This window comes from Moschus berezovskii, chromosome 19, assembly GCF_049115385.1.
Source record: "Moschus berezovskii isolate FMDL1 chromosome 19, NW_MosBer_1.0, whole genome shotgun sequence".
NCBI lineage: Eukaryota > Metazoa > Chordata > Mammalia > Artiodactyla > Moschidae > Moschus > Moschus berezovskii.
The window spans coordinates 51,359,262-51,386,890 of NC_142478.1; the positions used below are offsets into that span (position 1 = coordinate 51,359,262).

The 27,629-nt window shown below is 41.9% G+C and overlaps 1 protein-coding gene across 2 annotated transcripts in view; it reads right to left on the bottom strand.

Annotated features, from left to right (window-relative positions):
* Positions 1–27,629, bottom strand: part of GLT1D1 (glycosyltransferase 1 domain containing 1) — a 120,441-nt gene that overhangs the window by 43,116 nt on the left and 49,696 nt on the right. Inside the window, exons 5-8 of one of the 2 annotated variants that reach the window (XM_055405244.2) lie at positions 24,482–24,518; positions 22,313–22,369; positions 8,562–8,657; positions 7,733–7,782 (exon numbers count right to left, since the gene is read on the bottom strand). The exons of the other annotated variant lie outside the window; for it this stretch is intronic. Of the exons in view, the coding sequence (XP_055261219.2) occupies positions 7,733–7,782; positions 8,562–8,657; positions 22,313–22,369; positions 24,482–24,518 (240 nt within the window). The remainder of the gene's footprint in view (positions 1–7,732; positions 7,783–8,561; positions 8,658–22,312; positions 22,370–24,481; positions 24,519–27,629) is intronic. 2 annotated transcript variants of the gene reach the window in all.

Sequence of the window (27,629 nt, forward strand, 5' to 3'; positions counted from 1 at the left end):
GCTAAAGCGTTTCAGTCGTGTTCAACTCTTTGCAACCCTGTGGGCTGTAGCCTGCCAGGCTTCTCTGTTCATGGGATTCTCCAGGCAAGAATATTGGAGTGGGTTACCATGCCCTCCTCCAGGGGATCTTCCCAACCCAGGGATCGAAACTGCGTCTCTTACATCTTCTACATTGGCAGGTGGGTTCTTTATCACTAGAGCCACCTGGGAAGCCCAACATTCTCTCTACTATTTTATAAATGGTTGGTAGAGAGATGAGTATCAATTAAAAAGGAGCAATAATATTCCAAAGAGGAGGGTGATAACTGCCTTCTGAGCTGGAACATGGAACATGGTAGGAACAAATGTGAATGCTGTATGCAGCCCAGCCCATGGGCTCCCCTGTTCTGGCAGACACACCTCCAGTCTAGAGTTACCTGTCCTCGTCTCTCTTCCTATCCAGACCTCATGTCCACTCAGGCAGGGGCCAAGTCTATTCTATTCTCTGGGACTAAACATAAGGGCCACATTGATATCCATTAAGTGACCTACAAAAGTATTTGGTTCTTGTCTGATCGTTCATACAAACAAATCAGTAATTTGCATATGCCATGATCATCAATTTTCTGCTTTGAATATTTGGCATCCATTTCACCTCTTCTGCTTCCCCTGTGCATCTTCTCACCTCTGCCCACTGGGTGTGGTCTGATGGAAGTGGAATTAGGTGCCAGGTCCTCTCCTTACAAAATGGCAAAGGTAACCCGCGGCAGACCATGTACCTTGAAGGGAATGATCCAGAGACTAAGAAATGGATGCAGTCACACCCGGTCTTCAGCCTCCCCAACAATTCTCTTCATCTCCTAATACATGTCCTTGCGCTGAAGTTGGTCTGAGGCTGCAGCCCAGGGGCACCGGCTGAGCTGTGTAGCTTCTTCATTGGGGTCTCCTATCTGACCAGGCTCCATGCAGAGACACGGACAAAGAGAGCAGGAATCACTGCTGTATGCACTGTGAGCGCACCCTAAAAACAGACTGAGCTCTTTCTCGAGATATAGTCACTACCCGAGTCAATGCAATTTTGTTCTAAGAGGCCCTACACATGACCCGGAAAGGCTACAGTCCTCCAAAAGCATGCAATTTAGACTTAAAGCGTTTATTCAGTCATTGAGCTTAGCAGTTAACAAAGAAAAAAAATGAATGGAAAAAGAGTGTATTCACATCAGATGTCAAAAACAATTGTAGTACTTGGGGTGTTTAATCCGCTCTAAGAGATAATGGTTAAAAGATGAATTGTAATGTGTCCCAAGATTTGACCTCTGACCCACTTCTCAAATCCATTTCCAAAAGATCAGTGTATTAACCCATAACATTGTAGCAAAGATTCAATGTCAAGTGTAAAACCCTTTTAGTCTCCTCCTACTTCTGTATTCAAAAGTGGTATTAAATTGAATTCTTGACACTGAAAACTGATAGATGCCTAGAAATCTTGTAAGGATAATAGGGAAGAGCTTGTTTAAGTTGAGTGGTCAAGAAAAGCATATCGAAGCCAGGCCACAATCCAGGGAGGGAATCTCATTAAGGAAGCAGCCAACACACTGGCTTTCAAGAGGAAGTATGTTTAGGGGCTACACACACACGCATACACACAACCACCCAGTGTGGCCCAAGTCAGTGTTTTCCAAACTTCAAATCATGGAGTACATCATGAAATCAATCTGGGAATAAAAATAGGCACTGTTTTAATGACATGAAATATCAAAGCAGAGGCAGGTTTTTAAAGAAATATCGGAGTGTGTGAAGTACATGAAGCAAGAGGATTGGTTAACTAAGTTTGTTTCTGGTGTGTGGGTGTGTGTGTGGATCACCATGTAAAATGTACTCGAGTTGGCTTCACTTGCTGTTTAGTAATTTGAAACTGGCCATGGGAAAACCTTTTCACAGAAATAGGCAAATAGGGCTTTTATAAAATAGGGCTTGGGATTTCCCTGTTGGTCCAATGGTTAAGACTTCGCCTTCTAATGCAGAGGGTGCAGGTTCAATCCTGGTCAGGGAGCTTAAAAAAAAAAACAACCAAAGAACATAAAACAGAAGTAAAACTGTAACAGATTTAATAAAGATTTTAAAAATGGTCTACATCAAAAAGATTTTTTTAAAAAATGGGGTTTACCACCTTGCCCATTCCAACAGAACCAGTTGTTCAACACTGACCAGCATACCACTGGTTATCGAGAAAAAGCAAACAAATATATAACACTTAAGAGACACTCGTTTATCTGAATTATTGGAGGATATGAAATGTGTGTCTCCATATCAATATATTGGTTTTAAATCTTCCAAGGAACTCACTGGTGGTCTGCATTTTCATTGCTAGGGGTTCAGGTTCAATCCCTGGTTGAATCTCACAAATAGGGCAGTGTAACCAAAAAAAAAAAAAAAAAGAAGTGGTTTGAATATGTGACTAATCATATTCAGTGCTGCCTTAGTATTTCAGAAACTCAAATTATTCTGTCTACTAAGACAACACTAAGGTGTTTGTGATGATGGCTACTGATTCTCTTTAGATTTGATAAAGACCCATTAGAAGGCAGGGATATTGTTAGGGGTTGAATGTTTGTGTCCCCCTTAAAATTCACATATTGAAATCTTAATCCCCAAGGTGATGATATTTGGGAGTGTAGGTCTTTGGGAAGGGTGGCAGGAACTCTCATGAATAGGATTGGCATTCTGATAAAAGATCCCAGAGAGCTCTGAGGACTCAGCAAGCAGGGAAGAGCATTCTGGGTGATCCAGTGGTAAAGAATCTGCCTGCCAGTGCAGGGGACATGGGTTCGATCCCTCGTCCAGGAAGATTCCACATGCCTCAACAGCTAAGCTGAGCCCTTGCTTGAGAACGCTCTGCAATAAGCAAAGCCACCACAATGAGAAACCCGGGTACCGCAATTAGAGTAGCCTCTGCTGTTGAAACTAGAGAAAGTCTGTATGCAGCAATGAAGATCCAGTATAGCCAAAAATTGAAGGAAAAAAAAAAGATAAAGGAAGAGTACCCTCAGAAGAAAGTGACCCAGCTGGCACTTTCACCTTGGACTCAAAACCTCCAGAACATCAGAAATAAATTTGTTGTTTCTTAGCCACCTCATCTGTGGTACGTGGTTATAACCGCCCAGATGGACCAAGACAAAGAATTAGGAGTCAGGTCCCAAGCGCTCGCTTCTGCATTCAGGTCTGTGCAAGCCTGAGAAGGCACCCACATCCCTGCAGGCAGAGTTCGATCAGGAATATCCAGTCTCTCTGGTCGGTGGAGGAGAAGTGAGCAGATCCCGGGAAATCTCCAGACTGAGTGTGGCCCTGGCACAGTGCCAGGTGCTTACAACTGGTTTTTCCAGGTGGCAAATTTGCAACCCAAGATGCCTTTCTCTGTTTCCTAGAGGGTTTCTAATTACAGATAGTGGAGCGTATTGTGGAAGAAGTGCTTGAGAATTGTTACTAATTCATGGCAATGAACTTAAGGACCGTAACTCTCAGATCATAACCCTTCGCGGCCCTTCACTCAAGAGCTCCCTTTCCAGGCTCCTCTTTCTCTTTCTTTCCCTGACTGCTTTGCTTGCCTGGCTCCACCCACACAAACTAAGTCAGTGGCTGAAGATGCAGCTTCAGAAGGGACCTCCAGGGGCCTCAGGGGTGGGGAATTCTACGAGACTTGTTCTGGACCTGCATTGACTCAGGAAGAAATATGTCCTCAGGTATGTCAGAGATGTATTAGACTAGCTTGGAAAAGGGGAGGAGAAAAGGGGAAAGGAGAAATTCCACTAGAAATTGTGGAAGCACGAAAGCTTCCCAAGACACAACTTTCCCAAGGTCCCTGTAAACCTGCTTTGTCTTGGGGAGGGGGGGGCAGCTCAAGTCGCCTTCTATTTCCTGATTCTCATCAGGCAAAGTCATGAGAGACCTTGCTCAAAACCACTTAGGACTTCCTCCCTCTGGAAGTTACAATAAAGGAAACACAGGGACTTCCCTGGTGGTCCAGTGGTTAAACATCTGCCAGCCAATGCAGGGGACATGGGCTCCATCCCTGGTGCAGAAGGATTCCACATGCCACAAGGTAACTGAACCCCCGAGCCACAACAACCAAGCCCTCAAGCCGCAACTACTGAGCACTCAGGCCTAGGGTCCATGCTCCGCAACAAGAGAGTAGCCTCTGCTTGCTCCAACTAGAGAAAGCCCGTGTGAAGCGATGAAGACTTGCATGATCAAAATAAATAAATAAATACAACTTTAAAAAAAAGAAACTACAGAGATTCATTTTGTAGGACCGACAAGGCAAACAAAGAGAGAAAGAAAGAAAGCCAGAGCATGGACACACACGAATGTTTGTCTAGCTAGTTGCCTGCACTTAAAAATTTCACACACACACACACACTCACACACAGGCGTGCACACATACATTTTTTTTTTCAAAAGAGAAAAAAAAAGGCCTCTTGGCTGTGGCTTCTCTTGGAAGGTTGACAAGGGAGCCTGCATCTCTGGATGCAAATCCTGCTATGGCTGAATCACGCTCCCCGTCGGTCACGCCACATTTTGCCACAGTCTCCACCCTCCCCTACTGCCTCCCAACCCAGAGCCCGAGGGTCTAATTTCTTTGCAGTGAAATTAGGAGGAAGTAAACACATTTTTTACAATTGCTATTCTTTCCAAAAGTCGGCAAACTAAAGTTAGAGGGAAGCTTGTATGTTTCAAAAACAAATAGGAAAATACGTTTGGTTCCCCTGGGGACAGAAAAGGCTTCCTAATTGTTTAGAAAGCAAAACAACTGGGGCTTCCCTGGTGGTCCACTGGTTAAGAATCTGCTTTCCAATGCAGAGGACGTGGGTTTGATATCGGTTGGGGATCTAAGATCCCACATGCCTCGGAGCAACTAAGCCCTCTCGCTACAACTACTGAGCCCACGATACAACTTGAGAGTCCAAGCACCATAACAAAGCCCCGACAACGGAGACCTGACACGGCCAAAAGAAAGCAAAAACACAAGAAGTGCCTCTTCTAAGAGACCGTGACTTAGGAAGTCTTTATGAAACAAATGGCGCCCCTCACTTGTAGGCAAGTGAGTTGAACAGGAAGGTGCTAAGAGGTGCGGGAAAACAACACATGCCCTAGTCGCTCCCTCTTCTCTGACTCCGTCCGTTCCGTTCCGTCGCTCAGTCATGTCCGACTCTTTGCGACCCCGTGGACTGTAGCCTACCAGGCTTCTCCATCCACGGGATTCTCCAGGCAAGAATACTGGAGTGGATTACCGTTTCCTTCTCCAGGGGATCTTCCCGACCCAGGGATCGAACCCGGGTGTTCCGCATTGGAGGCAGACGCTTTAACCTCTGAGCCACCAGGGAAGCCCTCTCTGACTCCAGTACCAGCTAAAATTCTGCCTCTGTCTTTATGTTCCTGGAAAAGTGTTTCTAGCACGTGTTTAGTGCTATACTTTGACGTTTGCCACCTCTCTCCGGGTTCCCTTAAAAGGAAGCGTGACAGAAAAAGTCAAACAGAGAAATCAGGTCATCATTAGGCCAGAGTTGTTTGTGAACATTTTTCTCCACCAAGTATTGTTCTTTTGGTATGTCTGCCTCCAGATACACTGTGTGTGTGTGTGTGTGTGTGTGTGTGTGTGTGTGCGCGCGCGCGCGCACGGACGTGCATTCAGTCATGTCCAACTCTTTGCAACCCCAAGGACTGTAGCCCACCAGGCTCCTCTATCCATGAGATTTTTTTCAGGAAAGAATACCAGAGTGGGCTGCCGTTTCCTCCTCCAGAGGATCTTCCTGACCCAGGGTTCAAACCTGCCTCTCCCAGGCACACTGAGTCTTCATAAAAACTTTCCCAAACTGGCTATTTGGGTACTTTTGCAATTCATCACATCTGTGTCCCCCTCTACTATTGTTTATTTAATACTTTTGTGAAATAAATTCATTTTTTTAATCAACTAATTTTTAAAGGAAATTTTCAGAGTTGGAAAACCAGTATCATGCATCATAAATGGAACCAAACCATAAAAACAAAAGCAATGAAAAGGAAAGCCACTTTACTAAATTCTTTCAAGATAACTGCTGCTGCCATGGCTCTCAGCTTGCAGCCTTCTCTCTTGGTTAGCAGAAACTCAGTATCAAATTAAAACTTTTTCAATCATGCTGCTCAAACAGAAGGATAGAAAGAGAATTAAAATAATAACAGTAGTAATAGCTTTGCCACTATGGGACTTAACATTCATTAGTGCACTGGGAATTATCTTGCTAACCATCTAAAGGCTGGCCCTGAGCCTGTGTGTGATGTGTGTATGTGCATGCAGGTGTGTATATGTGAGTGCCTGTTATACCAAGAAACAACATGGATGGTAGGGTGATTCATCTTCCATGTGGCAACCAATGTGGCTCCACAAATTCTAGCTCTTGGTATATGTTTTAGGCTAAGGGGCCTTTCTCCAGGTAAATGTAGTATTTCCAGAGGTCTTTAGAATACTGAGAAAAGCTTGCCACTTCCACTACATACCTCATGGGTCCCTAGGGAACTAGGAAACTGACAAGGAGAGAAATGACAGAATAGAACAAGGATGTCACGAAGGCATTTAACATGCCCAGACTCAGCCATCCCTGCTGGGCAGAAGGGAAAGGCAGTGGGAGATGTCAGGACGCAGGCCTGATACATACACCCCACGAAGAGAAGACAAGACATCCTTACTGCAGGGTTACGTCCCAACTGGCGGGATGAGGGTTCTGTTTTCTAAACTGCTTGGACAGAGCCAATCAGTGTTTGCTTTCACGAGATGACCAGTGTTGCCATCCAGACTCTCTGAGTCCTGAGCACTTGGAATTGACTCTGCGGGGGGGACCTCTCTGGTGGTCCAGTGGTTGGGGGTGCGCCTGCCAAAGCAGGGACATGAGTTCAATCCCTGGTCCGAGAACTAAGATCCCACATGCCACAAGGCAACTATGCCCATGCTCTGCAACAAAGGAAGCCACCGCAGTGAGAAGCCCTCACACCGCAACTAGAGAATAGCCCCTGTTCACAGTAACTAGAGAAAGTCCATGCAGAAAAGACAAGCTCAACAAAGATCAGCATAGCCAAAAATAAAATAAAACAACAACAACAAAAGCACAGCCTTGGTAACAATTGAAAAAAAAAAGAATTGACTCTGTAGCAGATCCCCTGCTTCCTCCAGATCTGCCAACGGAGAGCAGGGGTGTCTAGAGTCCCAGGGAGATAAGAGGCAGCACCTCCAAGCCCTTCCACTGACCTCTGTTCCCCAGACAATGGCCACGGTCAGCCAAGGACATCCCCCAGTGAAGACTTTATTTCTCATGCTTATAGATTCTTATTCTCCACCCTACGTGGCTTCTAACTGCATGTCAATTACCTAATCCAGTGCTTTGGTATACAGTTCCATATCTGTTGAGCACTTCCAATGAGTTTCAAAGATGATCTGGATCACATGTAACATCTATCTTATACACCGACTTAGACAAACTATCTTTATATGCCTCTTGAGAGAATCCATTACTTACCCTTTTTAGCATTAAATTAATTGTAAAGACTTATAAAGTGTCATCATCTCTAACCTTGGTCTGGCGTTCACTTTTTAGAAGGCAAACAGGCTTTATTTGCTTAAGAAAGAAATAAAATATGGGTGAGAAAAGTAACTAATTTTACCAAATGTCTAAAAAGAATGGAGGAAAATAGAGATGAGATCAAGGTTCATGGCAAATCAACTTACTTCAGGACCAACAATAACCATGTAAACGTTAGGCTCTTCTTGATGCCATTCTTGGGGAGAAAAAAGAAAAAAAAAAGACTTTTAAAATGGTTTTAAGTCACACCTGAAAACATAAGTCAGTTCAGTATTAACTGTGCTACAATATAAATTCTTTCATATCATTTTGCTTTCATATTAGTCAACTTATAATTATTTGAAATGTAATTATTGGACATTTTATGGTTTTAAGGAAAACTTTTTTTCTAGACCATTGCATATTATTCAGATATCTAATTTATTAGGTAGTTAGGATGCATATGCTATCGTAACTCAATATGGACTTTAGTATACACTGGAGTCTATAGACTAATTTAAGCAGTGCAACAAAACTCCAAATGTATCATACAAATTGGCATGTGTAAATTATTTCCAGGTAAAATTATTTTAGCCTTATCATTATTGGCTATTTTTTTTTACAATTTTCTCAGAAGCTGAGAAGATCACTTGGAGAAAAGAAATGGGAACCCACTCCAGTATTCCTGACTGGGACATCCCATGGACAGAGGAGCTTGGTGGGCTATAGGAACCCATGGGATTGCAAAAACGTCAGACATCACTGGGCGACTAAACAACAGCAGCAAAACAGAAGCTGAGGGCACAGGAAAGCAGGAAACAACTGAAATGACTATACAGTGTGATTATTTTTCTGGTTGTTTCCAAAGCAACAATCTAGAAACAGTTCTGCTGGTGGGCAAAAAAAATGAGAAATCTCAAAGTCCTAAAGGAGAGACTTCGAAGATGGGAACCCCAGTGGAGTCCCGCAGGCGAGGGGTCACCCAAGAACACATACCGGAGAATGCATCCACCAAATATAGAGGGTCTTTCACTTGTCTGAGTCCACAGATCAGGAGAAACACATGTAGATTGTCAGCACTTTGGTTAATCTCTGCAACAGAAGAGTTCAGGATATGTTCAAAGGAGAGGACACAGCTCCATGACCTGATGACAATGAAAGGTCAGAGACTGTTCGGCTCTGACCTTTCAGCCAGCTGTGCCCATATCAAATCTTTATTTTCATTTCACTGCATGAACTAACAGTTCTTCTGATGGCTCAACCTGAGCTGAGCCTGGCCTAATAAACATAAAGGTACTTCCCACTGCAATGCAGGGGGAGGGGGCAACAGAGAACTGACTCAGTTATTACTGAAGTGTCAGCCATCAGTCATAGAAAATATTGCAGTGAAATCCCAGTTAAGAAGAATGTCTTCTTTATGAAACCAGAAAAATGGTTTATATAGGAATGTCCTCTTAAGTTCATATATTAGTACATATACACACCTAAGTTTTGAGAAAAGTTTTGGTTTGCCATTTGAAAGCTATCATGCAAGACTGGGGCTTCCCAGGTGGCGCTAGTGGTAAAGAACCGGCCTGCCAATGCAGAAGACTTAAGAGACATGGGTTTGATCCCTGGGTCAGGAAGATTCTCTGGAGAAGGGAATGGCTATCCACTCCAGTATTCTTGTCTAGAAAATGCCATGGACTGTAGCCCGCCAGGCTCCTAGGGCTACAGCCCATGGGGCCACAAAGAGTCGAACACAACTGAGCATACACACACACACACACACACACACACACACACAAGTAAAACACATTCTTTGTGGTCCCTTTCAACAAAAAGTGGAATCCATTTCCCCACCCCTAGATGCCGGGCTCACCTGGTGACTTGCATTAATTACACAGCAAGGGGGGACTTCCCTAGTGGTCAAGTGGCTAAGACTCTGAGCTCCCAGTACAGGAGGCCAGGGTTTGATCCCTGGTCAAGGAACTAGATCCCACATGTTGCAACTAAGACTCAGTGCAGACAAATAAAGAAATAATATTAAAAATAAATAAATAACAGAGCAAGTGAAAGTGATTCCTAAGTCTCCAGTGCCCTCACCCATTGGGACATGTGTGCATGCATGTTAAGTTGCTTCAGCTGTATCAAATTTGTGACCTAGAGACTGTAGCCCTCTAGGCTCCTCCTGTCCAGGGTATTCTCCAGGAGAGAATCCTGGAGTGGGTTGCCATGCCCTCCTCCGGGGGATCTTCCCGACCCAAGAATTGAACCTGTGTCTCCTGTGTTGCAGGCAGATGTTTTACCCACTGAGCCACCTGGGAAGCCCCCACCCATTGGGACACTGCTGCCCCATAGTCAGGCTCGGCTGCCTCCTTAAGAGTATACTTGATGGAGAGAGACTCAGCCACTCATGCAGGACCTTTCAGGCCTCAGTCTAACTTACAAGTGAGCCCAATACACAAAAAGGAAGCAGAGGTGAGCCAAGTCCAAACCGTGCGTGTGTGCTAAGTCACTTCAGTCATGTCTGACTCTACGACCCTATGGACTGTGGCCCACCAGGTTCCTCTGTCCATGGAATTCTCCAGGCAAGAATACTGGAAAGTGAAAAGAGTGAAAGTGAAGTCGATAGGCGTGTCCGACTCTTTGTGATTCCTTGGATTGTGGCCCACCAGGCTCCTCCATCCATGGGATTTTCCAGGCAAGAATACTGGAGTGGGTTGCCATGCCCTTCTCTAGGGGATCTTCACAACCCAGGGATCAAACCCAGGTCTCTTGCATTGCAGGCAGATTCTTTACTGTCTTAGCCACCAGGAAAGCCCCAAGTCTAAACCACCGACCCACAAAATCATGAGAAAATACATTGTGGTTGTTTTAGGTCATCATATGCTGAGGTGGTTTGTTATACAGCCATATCACAGGGTCAATAGACAGTATTAATATCATTAACCCAAGTTAACCTAAAACTTCATCATTTGCAAATGCATAAAACCATGCAAGGAGAAAGTGTTCATTCATACATTTCATTTCATTCATCCAGTTCTTTTTTTGTTGTACTCTTCTGGTTTTGTTTTGTTGACCACACTGCATGGTTAGTTGGTATGTGGGTATGGCTGGGGTCTCCCCAACCAGGGACTAAACTTGTGTCCCCAGCAGTGGAAGCACCGAGTCCTAACCACTAGACTGCCAAGGAAGTCCCCTCAGTCTTCGAGTTCTCAGTGGAAACAAGTTCATTTTCCCTGTGACTTTTTTCTTTCTTTTTTAAATCTTTTGGTCACGCCTCAAAGCATGTGGGATCTTAGTTAGCCAACTAGGGATTGAACTCGCTTTCCCTGCATTGGAAGTATAGAGTCTTAACCACTGGACTGCCAGGGAAATCCCTCCTCTGTGCTTTTTTAGTAACATAATTAGAATAAATGTAATACGATACATTGAGAGCACTCTGACACAATCACAAAAGCTAATAATAATAATAATGCATAACTAGCCCTGGAGAAAATCTTTACTGAAATGTTAAGATTCAGATGTCCTCTTCAGTTCAGTTCAGTTCAGTCGCTCAGTCATGTCCAACTCTTCGCGACCCCATGAACCACAGCACGCCAGGCCTCCCTGTCCATCACCAACTCCCAGAGTCCACTCAAACTCATGTCCATCGAGTCGGTGATGCCATCCAGCGATCTCATTCTCTGTCATCCTCTTCCACTCCCGCCCCCAATCCCTCCCAGCATCAGAGTCTTTTCCAGTGAGTCAACTCGTCGCATGAGGTGGCCAAAGTATTGCAGTTTCAGTTTTAGCATCAGTCCTTCTAATGAACACCCAGGAGTGATCTCCTCTAGAATGGACTGGCTGGATCTCCTTGCAGTACAGGGGACTCTCAAGAGTCTTCTCCAGCACCACAGTTCAAAAGCATCAATTCTTCGGCAATCAGCTTTCTTCACAGTACAACTCTCACATCTATACATGACCACGGTAAAAACCATAGCCTTGACTAGACGGACCTTGGTTGGCAAAGTAATGTCTCTGCTTTTCAATATGCTATCTAGGTTGGTCATAACTTTCCTTCCAAGGAGTAAGAGAACCCTTAAACCTCCTAAGAAAAGCAGGCTCAGAAGACCCTTGAAGAAAAGTGATCTTCAACGTATCTGTACTGCAGGGTCCCTAGGAAAGCCAACCTTGCAAGAAAATAATCCATAATCGATAACATTGATCTTTAGAATGTTTTGAGACTTATATTGCCACCCTGCACACGTGAGATATAACTGTTTACACACAGAGACACACAGATACACACATACACAGTACAGTCTCAAAGAATAATTTAGACTCTTTATATACCGGGCACTCGGATATTTTCTATTCCGTTTCACTTCATTTTTTAAAAGTGCTGGTCCCCAACTCACCAAACTGAGTTTGAGATCCTCCTTGCCCCTCTCCTCCCCGACCTACTAGACTCCAGAAGGAGACAGAGTTAATCCCATATCCCCTTGCCTCTGTTCCCCCAGTTCTTCCTGGGCTGGAGATGAAATGTCACAGGAATTCAGAAAAGGACATTAGAACAGGATCAAACAAAGAACCAAATGCTTTGTCTTATTTTAGGAATTTTTTAAAAACAAATTTTAAATTAAACGCAGAGACAGCACCTGGGTTTGAGAGCTTATGTGCAGTTTTCAGATACACCAATATCATTTTCAGGAAATGAAGTTCAAAAATCCTGATCAAACAACCAAGGTCTCAGGCCCACCTCGGGAATGCATCAGTCTGGAATAATTCCACTTCAGCCTCTCCTGGGGAAATGTACTATGTTCATTCTCAGATTTTAAAAAAGAACAAAACAGACTGGCCTGTAGAGGCCTGGAGGTCAGGCACAGACCCACCTAAACTTTTTCTGTGGATTTCATCTCCTCATTTTAACCCAAAACTCATTTTTCTTCCCTTGACTTTTCCTCTAAGATCCAGGATTCACATGAACCAAGGTTTGAACTCATCCTTTAAACACCCATTTACGTGTCTTTCCGATATTATCATTTCCTGGAGAATGGTATTTTTATCTTCTAAATAAAATGTGTCATTTTCATGGTCTGACACCATATCAGTCGCGACAGACTAAGCACCACACTCCAAGTCCTCTAAGTTTGTTCTAGAATAGAAACCCAGTCCTTCTTAAAGTCACTTTCTTTGCTGTTTTTTATTCCAGCAACTCTTGTTTTGTTGTGTTTTTTTTCATGTTATTATGAGGAGAAAAAAATTCAAGAACTTCTGCTGAGTGATCAGACTTAGTGAATGTTAAGTTGAAAAATCCGTTTTGGGGGGCTGTGAATGCAGAAAGAGATCTAATAACAGGAACTTTCCATCTGAAAAACACGTGAGTTTTCCTCAGAACAGCCTGAGGAAGGAAAATATGACCATCTGAGTTGGCATATTAGAGTATCCATATAGGAATACTGAGTTTTAAAGGAGAGAGAAAATCAAATAAACAACGAAAATAGAAATAAAGTGAGAATAAAACCCAAGAAGGTATGGCCAGGTCAAGTTTAAGTTTTTACAGTTTCAGGACTAATGACCTTTGAGGCACCATTACTCTACCTACACTAGTTACTGGTATTTAAAAACAAAAATTAGAACTTCCCTGGTGGTCCAGTGGTTAAGACTGTACACCCAGGGCAGAGGGACCTGGGTTCGAGCCCTCACCAAAGAACTAGATCCCACATGCTGCAACTAAGCCGCATAGTGCAACCAATATCAAAGATTCCACATGCCGCATCTAAGACCCGGTGAAGCCAAACAAATAAATGAAAATGAAAACAAAAATCATGGATGATGGAACCATAACAACATTTAAGACGTACCTGAAAACTCAAAGACCAAGTCACTAATTGATGTCTAAACACATACCTCTGGATCAGAAGCGCTATTGTGACTATCAGGTGAAAAATTATAACAATGCCACTTAGTGCCTTTTTGGGCTTTCCGGGTGGCTCAGACAGTAAATAATCCGACTGTAATTCAGGAGAACTGGTTTCAATCCCTGGGTTGGAAAGATCACCAGAGAAGGGAATGGCAACCCACACCGGTATTCTTGCCTGGAGAATCCCATGGACAGAGGAGCCTGGCAGGCTGCAGCCCATGGGGGTAGCAGAACTGGACACAACTGGCATGCTGATTCATGGGGTCGCAAAGAGTCGGACGTGACTGAGCGACTGAACTGAACTGAAGCGACTAACATTTCACTTTCTTTAGCGCCTTTAATCTGTTTTATTCCTTATTTGTTCCTAGTTGACCTGTTTGAACATGGAATCTGGTTGGCATAAAACTGACTTAATGTTTTAAACTAAGGAGATTTAGAAATATAACTGAACATTCTCAGCAAACCTAAGGTGTACCTTAAAGGAGAATGCATCCGGAAATTGATATCAGATGTTTAAGAAGGTGGAGAGAAAGGAACCCTCTTACACTGTTGGTGGGAATGCAAACTAGTACAGCCACTATGGAGAAGAGTGTGGAGATTCCTCAAAAAACTGGAAATAGAACTGACATATGATCCAGCAATCGCACTTCTGGGCATACACACCGAGCAAACCAGAAATGAAAGAGACACATGTACTCCAATGTTCACTGCAGCACTGTTTATAATAGCCAGGACATGGAAGCAACCTAGATGTCCATCTGCAGATGAATGGATAAGAAAGCTTTGGTACATATACACAATGGAGTATTATTCAGCCATTAAAAAGAATACATTTGAATCAGTTCTAATGAGGTGGATGAAACTGGAGCCTATTATACAGAGTGAAGTAAGCCAGAAAGAAAAACACCAATACAGTATACTAACACATATATAAGGAATTTAGAAAGATGCAAATGATAACCCTGTATACGAGACAGCAAAAGAGACACAGATGTATAGAACAGTCTTTGGGACTCTGTGGGAGAGGGTGAGGGTGGGATGATTTGGGAGAATGGCATTGAAACACGTATGTTGTCATATGTGAAATGAATCACCAGTTCAGGGTCGATGCATGTTATAGGATGCTCGGGGCTGGCGTGTGGGGATGACCCAGAGGGAGGATAAAGGGAGGAGGGAGGTGGGAGGGGGGTTCAGGAGGGGGAACTTATGTAAACCCGGGGCGAATTCATGTCAATGTATGGCAAAACCAACCAATATAATATTGTAAAAGAATTTGCCTCCAATAAAAAATAAATTAATTACTTAAAAAGAAACAGAAGAAAAAAAAAAAAGAAGGTGACTATAAACTCTGGGGATTAATCAGCTCTCTGCCTATTTATACGAAGCATTCATTGAGACCCTTCCCAACCCACCCATACTGAGGGGAGTAAGTCAGAGAAGGAGAAATACGATATCCTGTATGTGAGCAGTTGGAAAAGAAATGGCACAAATGAACCTATTTACAAAACAGAAACAGATTCACAGACCTAGTGAAGAAACCTGTGGTTGCCAGTAGGGAAGAATGGGAAGAAGAGACGGGAAAGTTTGGGATGGACGTGTACACACTGCTGTATCTAAAATGGATAACCAACAAGGACCTACTGTATAGCACAGGAAACTCTGCTCAGTGTTATATGTCAGCCTGGATGAGAGCGGAGTTTGGGGGAGGATGGATACATGTATATGTATGGCTAAGCCCTTTAGGTGTCCACCTGAAACTATCACAACATTGTTAATCGGCTACACTCCCATATAGAATAAAGAGTTACAAAAAAAAACAACTTTGATTTTAAGGTTAATAATTCATAGGAATCCAGAAGATGAGTAACTGATCACTAACAGTCTTCATCAAATTCATTACAACCTTTTTTTAATGGCAGCACCGCACCACATATAGGATCTTAGATCCCCAACCAGGAATCGAACCCATGCCCGCTAAAGTGGAAGTGTAGGGCCCTAATCCTTGGACCACCAGAGAAGTCCCTCACTGTAACTTCTTTTTTCACTGTCTTAGGGTGGAAGTGACAACACACAATCACAGATTTCGAATTCTCCAGAGGACAGCGTTAAGACAGAAGATGGGTGAGAAAGATGGTCCATCTCTGGAGTCTGAACTCCAGAACTGACAAAGATGAACAACCACACAAACGAGAACAGACACCTGATCATAAAACCCAGAGTCGCTGCTGAATTCTCCATCTTATCCTTAAGCCATTATCCAACAGTCAGCTCCCACAGCCACAACCACAGCTCCCCTAAGCCCATCTATTCTGAATACATTTACACCTTCTAATTGCACACATTAAGAATGGACTGCAGCCGAGCAGGTCTCCAGAGGGAATGTTGTCTAAGGGGTATTTAAAATCTCCTGGCTGTTCCGTTAATCACTCAACAGTAAGACCGATGAAACAAGCAAACATCAGGCTACAGAACTGGATGACAAATCGCCCTCTTTTTGGAAGTTACGAATCTTAGTTACCCCCAACGGTGACCCGTGATGTACAGATGATGGAATAACCTTATAGCAGGCGATTTAAAACAGGGCCCCGGGTTCTGAATAACGGCTTACACTTCCTGATATGATAAAGCAATCGGACCGCATGGGTTCATTTGTAATGCTGACAACAGCTCTGCCATTGTAGCCAAGATAGATGTAAAATACTCGGAAAATTATTTCTCATCAAATGCTTGAAAATTTCTTCTTTTCAAGGGAATGGAATGGAGTACGTGGTGGAGGTTCTGTTTGAAGTTTTTGGAGCAAAAACAGGCCTGGGGTGTCTTCCTGTTTGCTGTGGGTAGGGCACTGATTTTGCATTTTCACGCTCTTCTCTGACATTTACAGCAGGACCTGCAGCTTCAGCTCCCTCTAAAGATACCCTTGCATTGTTGTCTTAAAGGAGAAGCATTTCAGGTTAAAAGAGATGAATCCTCAGGCTTCTAATTACATTTCCTGAGATAATTCTAATTTTTATTTTTTAATTTTGTGGCTGCCTTGAGTCTTGCTTGCAATGCACCGGCTTCTCTAGTTGTGGCACGTGGCTTTAGTGGACTTGGTTGTCCTGCGTCATATAGGATCTTAGTGCCCTGACCAGGGATTGAACCCATGTCCCCTGCATTGGAGGGTGCCTTCTTAACTATCAGACCACCAGGGAAGTCCTTGCTGAGATTATTATAGCTATTCTAGCACCTTCACCCGGAGAAGGCAATGGCAAGCCACTCCAATACTCTTGCCACGAAAATCCCATGGATGGAGGAGCCTGGTAGGCTGCAGTCCGTGGGGTCGCTAAGGGTCGGACACGACTAAGTGACTTCATTTTCACTTTTCACTTTTCACTTTCACACATTGGAGAAGGAAATGGCAACCCACTCCAGTGTTCTTGCCTGGAAAATCCCAGGGATGGGGGAGCCTGGTGGACTTCCATCTACGGGGTCACACAGAGTCGGACACGACTGAAGTGACTTAGCAGCAGCAGCAGCACCTTCACCAGAATTGCTGAGCTGATCAGCCTGTAAGGCAGTTATAATCCCAAGCAGTTTATGCTTATGGGCTCCATCTGTGAACAACTTAACTTTCTACACTTAAAGATACTGTACAATAAAATTTTGCTTCAACGCCATGATTATGCTTGGATCATACCAGGCACAGAAAACACAATGGCACCACACGTAGGGAAAATGGAACCCTCAGAGCTTCACTGACGGACACACACCCTGATGGCATCTCTCCACGGGACCATCACACAAAATGTATGAAAGCTGTGGTTAAACGCATAATCTAATCCAGCAATTCTTTCTCTGGGAATTGCTCCTAAGAAAACATTTGGGCAGACATATGAAGATTAAAATCCTAGCACTTTCATCACTGCCTGTCAAAAAGGTTTTAAAAAATCTAAATGTCCTGGACTTCCCTGGTGGTACAGTAGTTAAGAAACTGCCTGCCAAAGCGGGGGACATGGGTTCTATCTCTGGTCTGAGAAGACTCCACATGCTATGGAACAGCCAAAGCCCTTGCACCACAACTGTTGAGCCCACACTCTAGAGCCTAAGTGCTGAAACTTCTGAAGCCCGTGTGCCTAGAGCCTGTGCTCCGCAACAAGAGAAACCACTGCAGTGAGAGGTTCGTGAACTACAATGAAGAGTAGCCCCTGTTCACTGCAAGTGGAGAAAGCCCTCGTGCAGCAACAAAGACCCAGGGCGACCAAAAATAAAAATAACAAATAAAATTATTTAATAAATAAATAATAAAAATCTAAGTGTCCAACAAAAAGGATGCTTTGGATACATTTATAGTATTTTAAATACAATAAAGGAATTAAGAACATGATGTAATTAGAATCAGTAAATAATAAGATTTCAAGATATAATGCCAATGGACAAAAACCAAATGTACCTCTATATACTAGCAACAACTAAAATTCAAAACTGAAATTAAAAAAAAATCATAATACATCAAGAATAATAAAATCCTTACAATTATTTTTAAAAGACATGAAAGATCTGTACAAACCATTATGAAGATAAATAAGACCCAAGCAAATGGAAAGACGTATCATGTTCAGAGATTTTAAGACAAATCATTGCTAAGATACCAAATCTTTCTAAAATGATCTATAGATTCAGTGCAACAAGATTTTATAGAAACCGACAGGATGATTCTAAAATTTTTATATGTGTATGCAAAAAACCTAGAAGAGCTAAAACAATTCTGAAACAAAGTCATAGCCTAACACTGCCTGATTTCTAGAAGTACCATACATCAACAGCAGTAAGACAGCATGATACTGACGTAAGAGTGGGTATATACAGATACATTGGAGAAGAGAATGGCAACCCAGTCCAGTATTTCGCCTGGAGAATTCCAATGACAGAGGATCCTGGTGGGCTGTAGTCCATGGGGTCACAAAGAGTTGGACACAACTGAGCAAGTAACAACAACATACGGGTACATAAAAGGAACACCTACAGTAAACTGATTCTGAGCAAAGGGACTAGAGCAATTCATTGAAAAGCATTTTCAGTGATATTGGAATTTATAGGAAAAAAATGAATTTCAATCCCTGTCTCCTACCATAGCACAAAAATTAATTTCAGAAGGATTACAATCCTAATGGAAAACCTAAGACTTCTGGAGAAGAAAATAAGGAAAAAAATTTTTTGACCTTAGGGTAAGCAGATTTCTTAGATAGGACTCCAAAAGACTAACCATTAAAGAAAAAAATGATAAGCTACACTTCAACAAAATTTAAAACTTCTACTCTTCGAAAGACATGGTTAAGAACACAAAAGGGTAAACCAAAGAATGAAAGAAAGTATTCACAATCTATGTATCTGACAGAAAGCTTGGACCCATGTGCTCCCCTTGTGGTCCAATGGTTAAGAAATCACCCATCAATGCAGGGGACGTGAGTTCAACCCCTAGTCTGGGAAGATTCTACAAGCTGCAGAGCAATTAAGCCCGGGTGCCACAACTACTGAGCCTGCACACCTGGAGCCTGTGCTCCACAGCAAAAGAAGCCACCATAATGAGAAGCCTGCTCACTGCAACTGGAGCAGCCCCCACTCGCTGCAACTAGAGAAAGGCCCCTTACAGCAACCAAGACCCAGCACAACCAAAAAGAAAAAAAGACAAATTTGTCAACATTGAAAAAAAGAGAGAGCAAGCAAGAGAGCAAGCTTTTACTCAGAACAATAACAACAACAAATAAATTTAAAAACTATGTGCAGATCGAGAATTAAAAGACAACACGCTAAAAATTTGGGCAAAAGGCTTGGCCAGACATCTCACCAGAGAAGACACATGAATGGGCAACACCATAGTCAGATACCAATTCATTATCACCTAGGATAACTACAGTTGAATAGTCTGAAAACACCAATTGTTGGCAAGGATGTACCATAACTAGATCTCTCACCAGTGTCTGTGGATGTGTAAAATACTTTTAAAACTGTAAAGTATAAAACACTTTCAAAAGGATATGACTGTTCTTTCATAAAGTTAAGCATATATCCACCCTATACTCAAGCTATTGAACTTACAGGCTTTATCCAAGAGAAATCCCCAAAAAGGTCACCAGATTTCTTATACAAACATGTGGAGAGTGGTTTTATTTATAACAGCTAAAAATGGAAAACAACCCAAAGTGAAAGAAAGTGAAAGTCACTCAGTCATGTCAGACTATTTGTGACCCCCATGGACTAGAATTTAATTTAATTTAATTCTCCAGGCCAGAATACTGGAGTGGGTAGCCTTTCCCTTCTCCAGGGGATCTTCCCAACCAGAGATCAAACCCAGGTCTCCCACATTGCAGGTGAATTCTTTACCAGCTAATCCAAAAGGGAAGCCCAAGAATATTAGAGTGGGTAGACTATCTCTTCTCCAGGGGATCTTCCTGACCCAGGAATCAAACCAGGGTCCCTTGCATTGCAGGCAGATTCTTTACCAACTGAGGGAAGCCCGCCCAAAAGTCCATCAATAGGAGAATGGAGAAACAAATTGTGACATGTCCGTACAAGGAACAGTGGAATACGACTCAGCAACAAAAAAGGAAGAACTACAGATACATCAACCTACAAGATGGATGAACCTCAAAAACATTATGTTGAGCAAAAAAGATGCCAAACATGAACAGTATTTACTGTATGATTCCACTGAGATGAAGTTTAAGACTAGGTAAAACTGAGAATGATAGAAACTAGAATAGAGCCCCTTACAGAAGGATGGGAATTAAATATGGAAAAACACAAGAGGGAACTTTCTTGAGTTGTGGAATGGTGATCTGTCTGGATTAGGGTATGCATACATTTGTCAGAAATTATCTAATTCTACATGAGAAGTCTATATCTCATTCCATGTAAATATTACTTTAGTTCAGAAATTTTAAAGAAAGAGTAAGTTAGAGCAGATGACACTACCCTTATGGCAGAAAGTGAAGAGGAACTCAAAAGCCTCTTGATGAAAGTGAAAGAGGAGAGTGAAAAGGTTGGCTTGAAGCTCAACATTCAGAAAACAAAGATCATGGCATCTGGTCCCATCACTTTATGGGAAGTAGATGGAAAAACAGTGGAAACAGTGTCAGACTTTATTTTTTTGGGCTCCAAAATCACTGCAGATGCTGACTGCAGCCATGAAATTAAAAGACGTTTACTCCTTGGAAGGAAAGTTATGACCAACCTTGATAGTATATCAAAAAGCAGAGACATTACTTTGCCAACAAAGGTCTGCCTAGTCAAGGCAATGGTTTTTCCCGTGGTCATGTATGGATGTGAGAGTTGGACTGTGAAGAAAGCTGATCGCCGAAGAATTGATGCTTTTGAACTGTGGTGCTGGAGAAGACTCTTGAGAGTCCCTTGTACCGCAAGGAGATCCAACCAGTCCATTCTAAGGGAGATCGATCCTGGGTGTTCATTGGAAAGACTGATGCTAAAGCTGAAACTACAATACTTTGGCCACCTCATGCAACGAGTTGACTCACTGGAAAAGACTCTGATGCTGGGAAAGGTTGGGGGTGGGAGGAGAAGGGGACGACGGAGAATGAGATGGCTGGATGGCATCACCGACTCTGTGGACATGAGTTTGAGTGAACTCCGGGAGTTGGTGATGGACAGGGAGGCCTGGTGTGCTGTGATTCATGGGGTCACGGAGAGTTGGACACGAGTGAGCGACTGAACTGAACTGAACTGAAGTTAGAGCATATTGTAGTTAACATAATGAATACAGCATGTTAAAGCAGTAAATAGAGCTTGACTGCATTTTTGTCTTTAAAAATCATTATATGTAGGGTTATTTGTACACATGTATTATGTAAACATTAAAATATAAAACCATATCTACATTGTATATAATTAATATATTATCGATATAATATAAATAATATAGATATCACACATAACTATGTATGTATAATAAATATCACATCTTTATATATTTAATATATGATAATATCACTTTAATATATATAATGCTATATATATCATATATATAATATATGATATTAATGTATTAAATAAATATATAATATATATTAATATATTAAATGTATAATACATTAATACAGCTATAATATTAATAATAGTGAGGAGGGCACTTCAACCCACTCCAGTATTCTTGCCTGGAGAATCCCATGGACTAAGCAGCCTGGAGGGCTACAGTTCACAGGGTTGCAAAGAGACAGACATGACTGAAGCAATTTAGTACACAGCACACACAGAGCACAATATTGGTATTATACAGAAATTTATGAAAAGCATTAATATGTATATAAAACTGCTGAGAAAGATGTATCAGTATTTGGTAGAAAATAAAATTCTGTAAAGCAATTATCCCTCAATTGAAAAATAAATACAACTTTTTAAAAAGATAAATCAAAACACTAATAGCAGTTCCTTTTGGGTGCTGAGATTTCAAGTGGTTTAAAATTTTGTTTCTCAATCTGATATCCTTCTCAAAAATTTTTTTATCGTGGTGACTTACTATGTGTGTAGTTAATAAAGGTACATCAAATGGGCACAGGAGGTCGGTTCCTTAATAAGAACAGCTGTCACATGATACTAAACATCTGAGGGGTTGTCAGAAAAGCAGCATCAGAAAGGCTGGTGTTACTCTTCCTCTTGCATTCCACCTGCATCCCCAGGTTCATGAGGATGAGACCACTGATGGGGAGAAACAAAGCTTGTTCTAATTGTGCTTTGCCCCTTCCCACTGTTTCACCCAGTTTCTTTGACCCTGACATCTCCTTCTTCAAAGCCACATGAACCTAGCAAGAAACTGATACATTGACAAGATGCACGTTCCAAAGTCCTACTGGAAGATCTCATCTCTTACCTGAACACTGAAGAAAAGTATTCCAGTTAAAGGCGGTGTTCGGCACTGTTGCAATTCCTGGGTCAAAGGAAAGAGGACAGAGGAAAGTTCACATTGTTGAAACATAGCCGGTTATTTTGTGTTGACATTTTAAAAACTGTCACACTCGGCTTTCATACAGAATTAAAGTTCCGAGGGCTTCACTGAATTCCCACTAATCTTTCCAAGCCCCTGAGGTTTAAAATGAACCTACAAGGGACTTTCTTGGTGCTCCAGTGGTTAGGACTCCATGCTTCCACTGCAGGGGGCATAGCGTTGATCCCTGGTGGGGGAACAAAGATCCCACATGCCGCGAGGTGTGGCAAAGAAGAAAAAATTAAATTAAATAAAAAATAAAATAAAATGAGCCCACAGCTCCCAAGGAGAAAATATACATCACTTTCAACTCCACCATCCATTCCTGGGTCAAACTGTCTCTAGATCACAGAAAGCTTGAGTTCCTAAAAGAATTCACTTAGGTAACAAGTGTCCAAACCACTACCAACTAAACTCTAAAAGAAATTATTGGAGCTTCCCTGGTGGCTCTGTGGTGAACAATCCGTCTGCCAATGCAGGAGACATGGGTTCGATCCCTGGTCCAAGAAGATCCCACGCACCATGGAGCAACTAAGCCCGTGTGCCACACTATTGAGCCTGTGCTTTGCAACAAGTGAAGCTACCACAGTGGGAGCCCCGTGCAATGCGACTAGAGAGTAGCCCCCACTTGCTACAGCTAGAGAAAAGATCTCACAGCAAAGAAGACCCAGCACAGCCAAAAATAAGTCAATAAAATTATATTTAAAAAAATTATACAGAAATTATATCTGTATTTAAAAATTCCTCATCTCATCCTTCTATATCATACATGACTGTCTGCTAGCTGTGTCACTTCTTCAGAAGATTTTTGTTTAAAATGGTCTGAAAAAATGAACACTAAAATGTTTGAAAATCTGGAGGCAACATTTAACAATTTATCTTGAGAAAAGATTTAAAAATTTATGGAGTATAAATTACTTCATTGAACCACCTCTCCAAGACACCTCTAAGTTGGCCATTCACACTGACTAAACAAACAGTAGCTAGTTAAGGGGTGCCCACCCCATGCTGGCCCTGGCACAGAATCTGGGTGGGTATGTTCCATGCCCTCCTGGAAACCCTTAAGCCCTGTTAAGCAGGTTGATTCCTCCAGTTTATCCGGCTGGAAACTGAGGTTCACTGAGGTTAATCGGATCCAAAATGACTCAGTGTGTAGGTGTTAGAGGCTGCGTCCAAACCCACGTGGTACATCAAAGCCCGTGTGCTTCCTGCTGCACCACTGTCTTCTGTGGCTATAAACCAGGGGCCAGGGAGGAGGAACGGGAGGTTCAACTCCAGGCCTGCCCTGACACGGACACACTGAGTCAGCGCATCATTTTTAAATGGGGGCTCCGAGAAAGAGTGTATTTGATGAGTCATCCTGCTGCCGAAATTATCCCTTTCACCACTACTGCATTTATCCCATGACAATGAGATGTGTAACTCTGGAAGAAGATGAAGGACAGGGAAGTCTGGCAGGCTGCAGTCCACGGGGTCACAAATAGTCGGCCAGGACTTAGCGAATGAACGGCAACAACAATGACAACAAGGGGACGTGTATAATGTGGAACTGAACTTGTGACCCTGGGCTCAGCATTGGTTCTAATCTCAGCTTGGACTAAGCTGTGTTCTTCCTGGAACTATTGATTCCCTGATTTCTATTGTGTGGGTCAGTGTTCTACTAGCTGTGTTTAGGAGATCCTGAGGGTCTCAGGAAAGGATGTCAGAAATCACAACCAGGGCAGGACCCTGGGGAGGGCAGGAAGAGTTGGAATGGAGGCAGAGGGTTCCGGGGCCCCCATCTCAACTCAACATAAATGGAGAAGCTCATCCTTTTCCTTTTGTAAACATATCACTGATAGAGTATTTGTACTCTATTAAGTGATCTGTGATCTGCATTTTAAATTATTCTTTTATAAGGTTCTCCTTTTTTATCTTAATGATAAAAATAATAAAAATGTACCCATTTTACTATTTTCAAGTAAATCCCAGACATCATATTATTCCATTTCAGTACATGCCTCTAAAAGATAAAAGACTTTTTTTTTTCAAATATATATATTTTAAATTTCTTACCTTGACTCTGGACATAGATCTTATCCTTAGCACGTGGCTTTTGAAAAGGGGAGAAAGAGGGGAAAAAAAAAGTAAATTTGATAATCCATTCCCATTGTTTCTTAGAAATAAAATGAAGGTCATAAAAATATCCTCTTGGAAAACATCGAAAAGAATCATCTACACAGCCGCTCACAGACTAGTTATTTTACAAGAGCAAAGAGTTACCTCTGTTTTTAATGGGGGTTAGCCCATTAAAAAACGCAGCATTTCTAAGACAAGAAGCACAAAAATGTCCCTTAAATCAAGCATTATGCAATGTTACAAATATCTGTAATACAGTTGTTATGTTAGTCGAAAAGTTATGAAGCTCAGACAGAGGAGAAGGAGATGGAGAAAAAGATGGAGGAGAAGACGGAGATGGAGGAAGAGATGGAGGAAGGGTACCAAACACGTTGCAAAACAGGAGGGCAGGCATCAGGGGGCAGATTCTTCCAGGAGGTGAATGGACTGATCTCAAGGACCCTGTAAAGCACCTCCCCAAAAGCCTCTCTGACATCAAGGAACAAGGCGATACTTGCATGATAACCTAGATATGGGTCCCCAGAGATAAACTCACTACTCCTGGAGATGTTTTCTGGTGGAACTTCACAAAACTGTTAGAAAGAAAAAGAATCCATTTCTCGAGCTCATATTGGAACAGTGACATAAATATTTTTAAAATCAGGGTTAGACCTCCAAGACGGAAGTTGCAGGAGCTGCGTGAGACATCCGCTTGTAAAGGGCGGCAGGGTCAAGTAGGTTCCGATGGGTGTTTCTCCTAAGTAGCCAAAGATATGGTCACCTGGGTGAAAAAGTCTTAAAAGGTGCACTTTTTGGCCAGGAGGCCTAAATATTAGCTCCATGCATGAAATGACTAAGCTAGGTAAAGAGTGGCCATCCCAGGAGTCATCCCCCACGCTGAGCTCTGAATGTGTGTGTGTGGTTGGGGGCTGCTCCAAGTCGGCCTACTGCATGTGATCTGCTGGTCCACTTTGACCTTCATCCTCAAATCAGTTTTATGCTTTAGGAAACAAACTCAAGGTGAGGCAGTCCCAAGAAGGGAGAGATAATTGATGAGGAGAAGTAGAAGTTACCCTGTCCTCTCCCTGCTGGACAGTAAGTTTCTGGGAGAGGCACCTTCCAGCCATGCTAGGATGACAGCTGATCGGAAGTTGGTACAGGGAGACCAATCTCGTTTCGCTTTTCACCTTAGCATGACATGTTACATTTAACCATCAGAGGCATCTGAGACCTCTAAAAGTCTTGCATATCCTCCTCAATTCACCACAGAGCCGAGAGGCATCCTTTAAAACAACAAAAAGACCCTTAAAATAGCAAGCCTCCAAAAAACAAACAAAAAAGTTTCAAAAACCTCTACTAGTCAAAAAAGATGTTAACTTTAATGGGAAAAAAAAATGGATAATAGTAACCATTTGATGTCAGAATTTAGCTCAGAGCCCTAAAACATTCCTTTTTGTTTAATTTCGTTAGAAAACTGAAGAAAATTGTATTGGAATGCGGTACAGCCTTAAGAGCATTTCTTCTTTAACCGGCCGTAAAGGCTACAACATTGGCTTAGAAAATGTCTATAATAAGGATATTGAAGCATGATCAAAAATACACCCAGATGGCATTTTAACTTTAAAGGTAATACAATGTGTTTGACAAAAGCAGATTCAATATAATTCTATATAAATTCAATTCATGAAAGTCCAGCAACAAGGAGTTTATAGCCTTGCTACTGTTTTTGTTAGAACTGTGCTGTGAAATTAGAAATATATAAAACCTCTTTGGGGACTTCCTTGGTGTTCCAGTGATTAGAGTCCACCTTCCCATGCAGGGGACATGGGTCCAATTCCTGCTGAGGGATCAGGGAACTAAGATCCCACATGCTGTGGGGCAACTAAGCCTGCACATCACAGGTAAGACCCAACACAGCCAAATAAATAAATATTAATTTTTAAAAAGATAAGCAAGATTTTTAAAAATAAATAAATAAACCCCAAAAGCTCCTCTCAAGAAAGCTCTTATGGGCACAAACAAAGATTAATTAATTAAATGGGTATCTCAACTCAATAAACAGAATAAATTGACTCTATGTAGAAACATCTGGGTCGATCTGCTAATCTTTACCTACGTCTATGAGGATTATCTCCCCAGAATCTATTGAACCCCCTCAAGTCTGACATAGGCTTTTAAAACATGTCATAAATGATATATGAAGATCTTACCCAGGCAAATCAAGAAAATAGAGGCACAGTATAAAAGAAATCTGCATCTGAGTTATTTTCAATCACTAAAAAGCGATCTGGCAAAAGCCAATTGGCTTATATTGATTCTGAAAATCATCCTCTATATTAAAATATTCTAAATACAAATCAGTGTTCTTTACCCAATATTTATTGTTGTTTCACTTGCCTTGAAATAACATGAGTTGAAGTCCTTACATACATATCATTTCCTTTGCAAGATGAGCTCACAGATGCATAAAATGAAAAAGAAGACTGTGTATATGTGTGTGTGTGTAGGAAGGATGGAGAAGGAAATTCTCCATTTTTTTCCTCCATTTTTAATGTCTATGTGAAACCAATACTTAATTTCACCCACCACTAGATATAAAAAGCCAAGGCCCTTTTGGATAAATACTTATAAGTATATGGGACTTTGTAACAAACTTAAATACTCATTTATGCCTTTTTATAATGGAATATGAAAAATGGCAACAACAAAAAGATTTCTGATTAATATGACCTGAAATTAAACTTTATGCCAAGTGGAAAGCACAATAAATATTATTTTTTAAAAAACTGTGCAAAGTCTTATCCTCTACAGGTGGCAAAAAACATTAATTTTTATTTTCAATTTCAATACAACTTCTGATGATGGATTTGTTAAAAGTCCTCTTAAAGCAGTTATTAATGAGTTCAAAGAAATCATGACTAATAAGTGTAAAACTCTCGAAATATATCACAAAACACAGAAATTGGGCACTTTTCAGGTGACACAGGTCTCTTCTTTTCTCCTTTTTCTTTTTCCCCTTAAAAATTGTTTTCAAGCAAGAAAAGAAAAGAATGTCCAGGGAATTCCTTGATGGTCCAGTGGTTAGGATTCAGCTTTTTCTCTGACG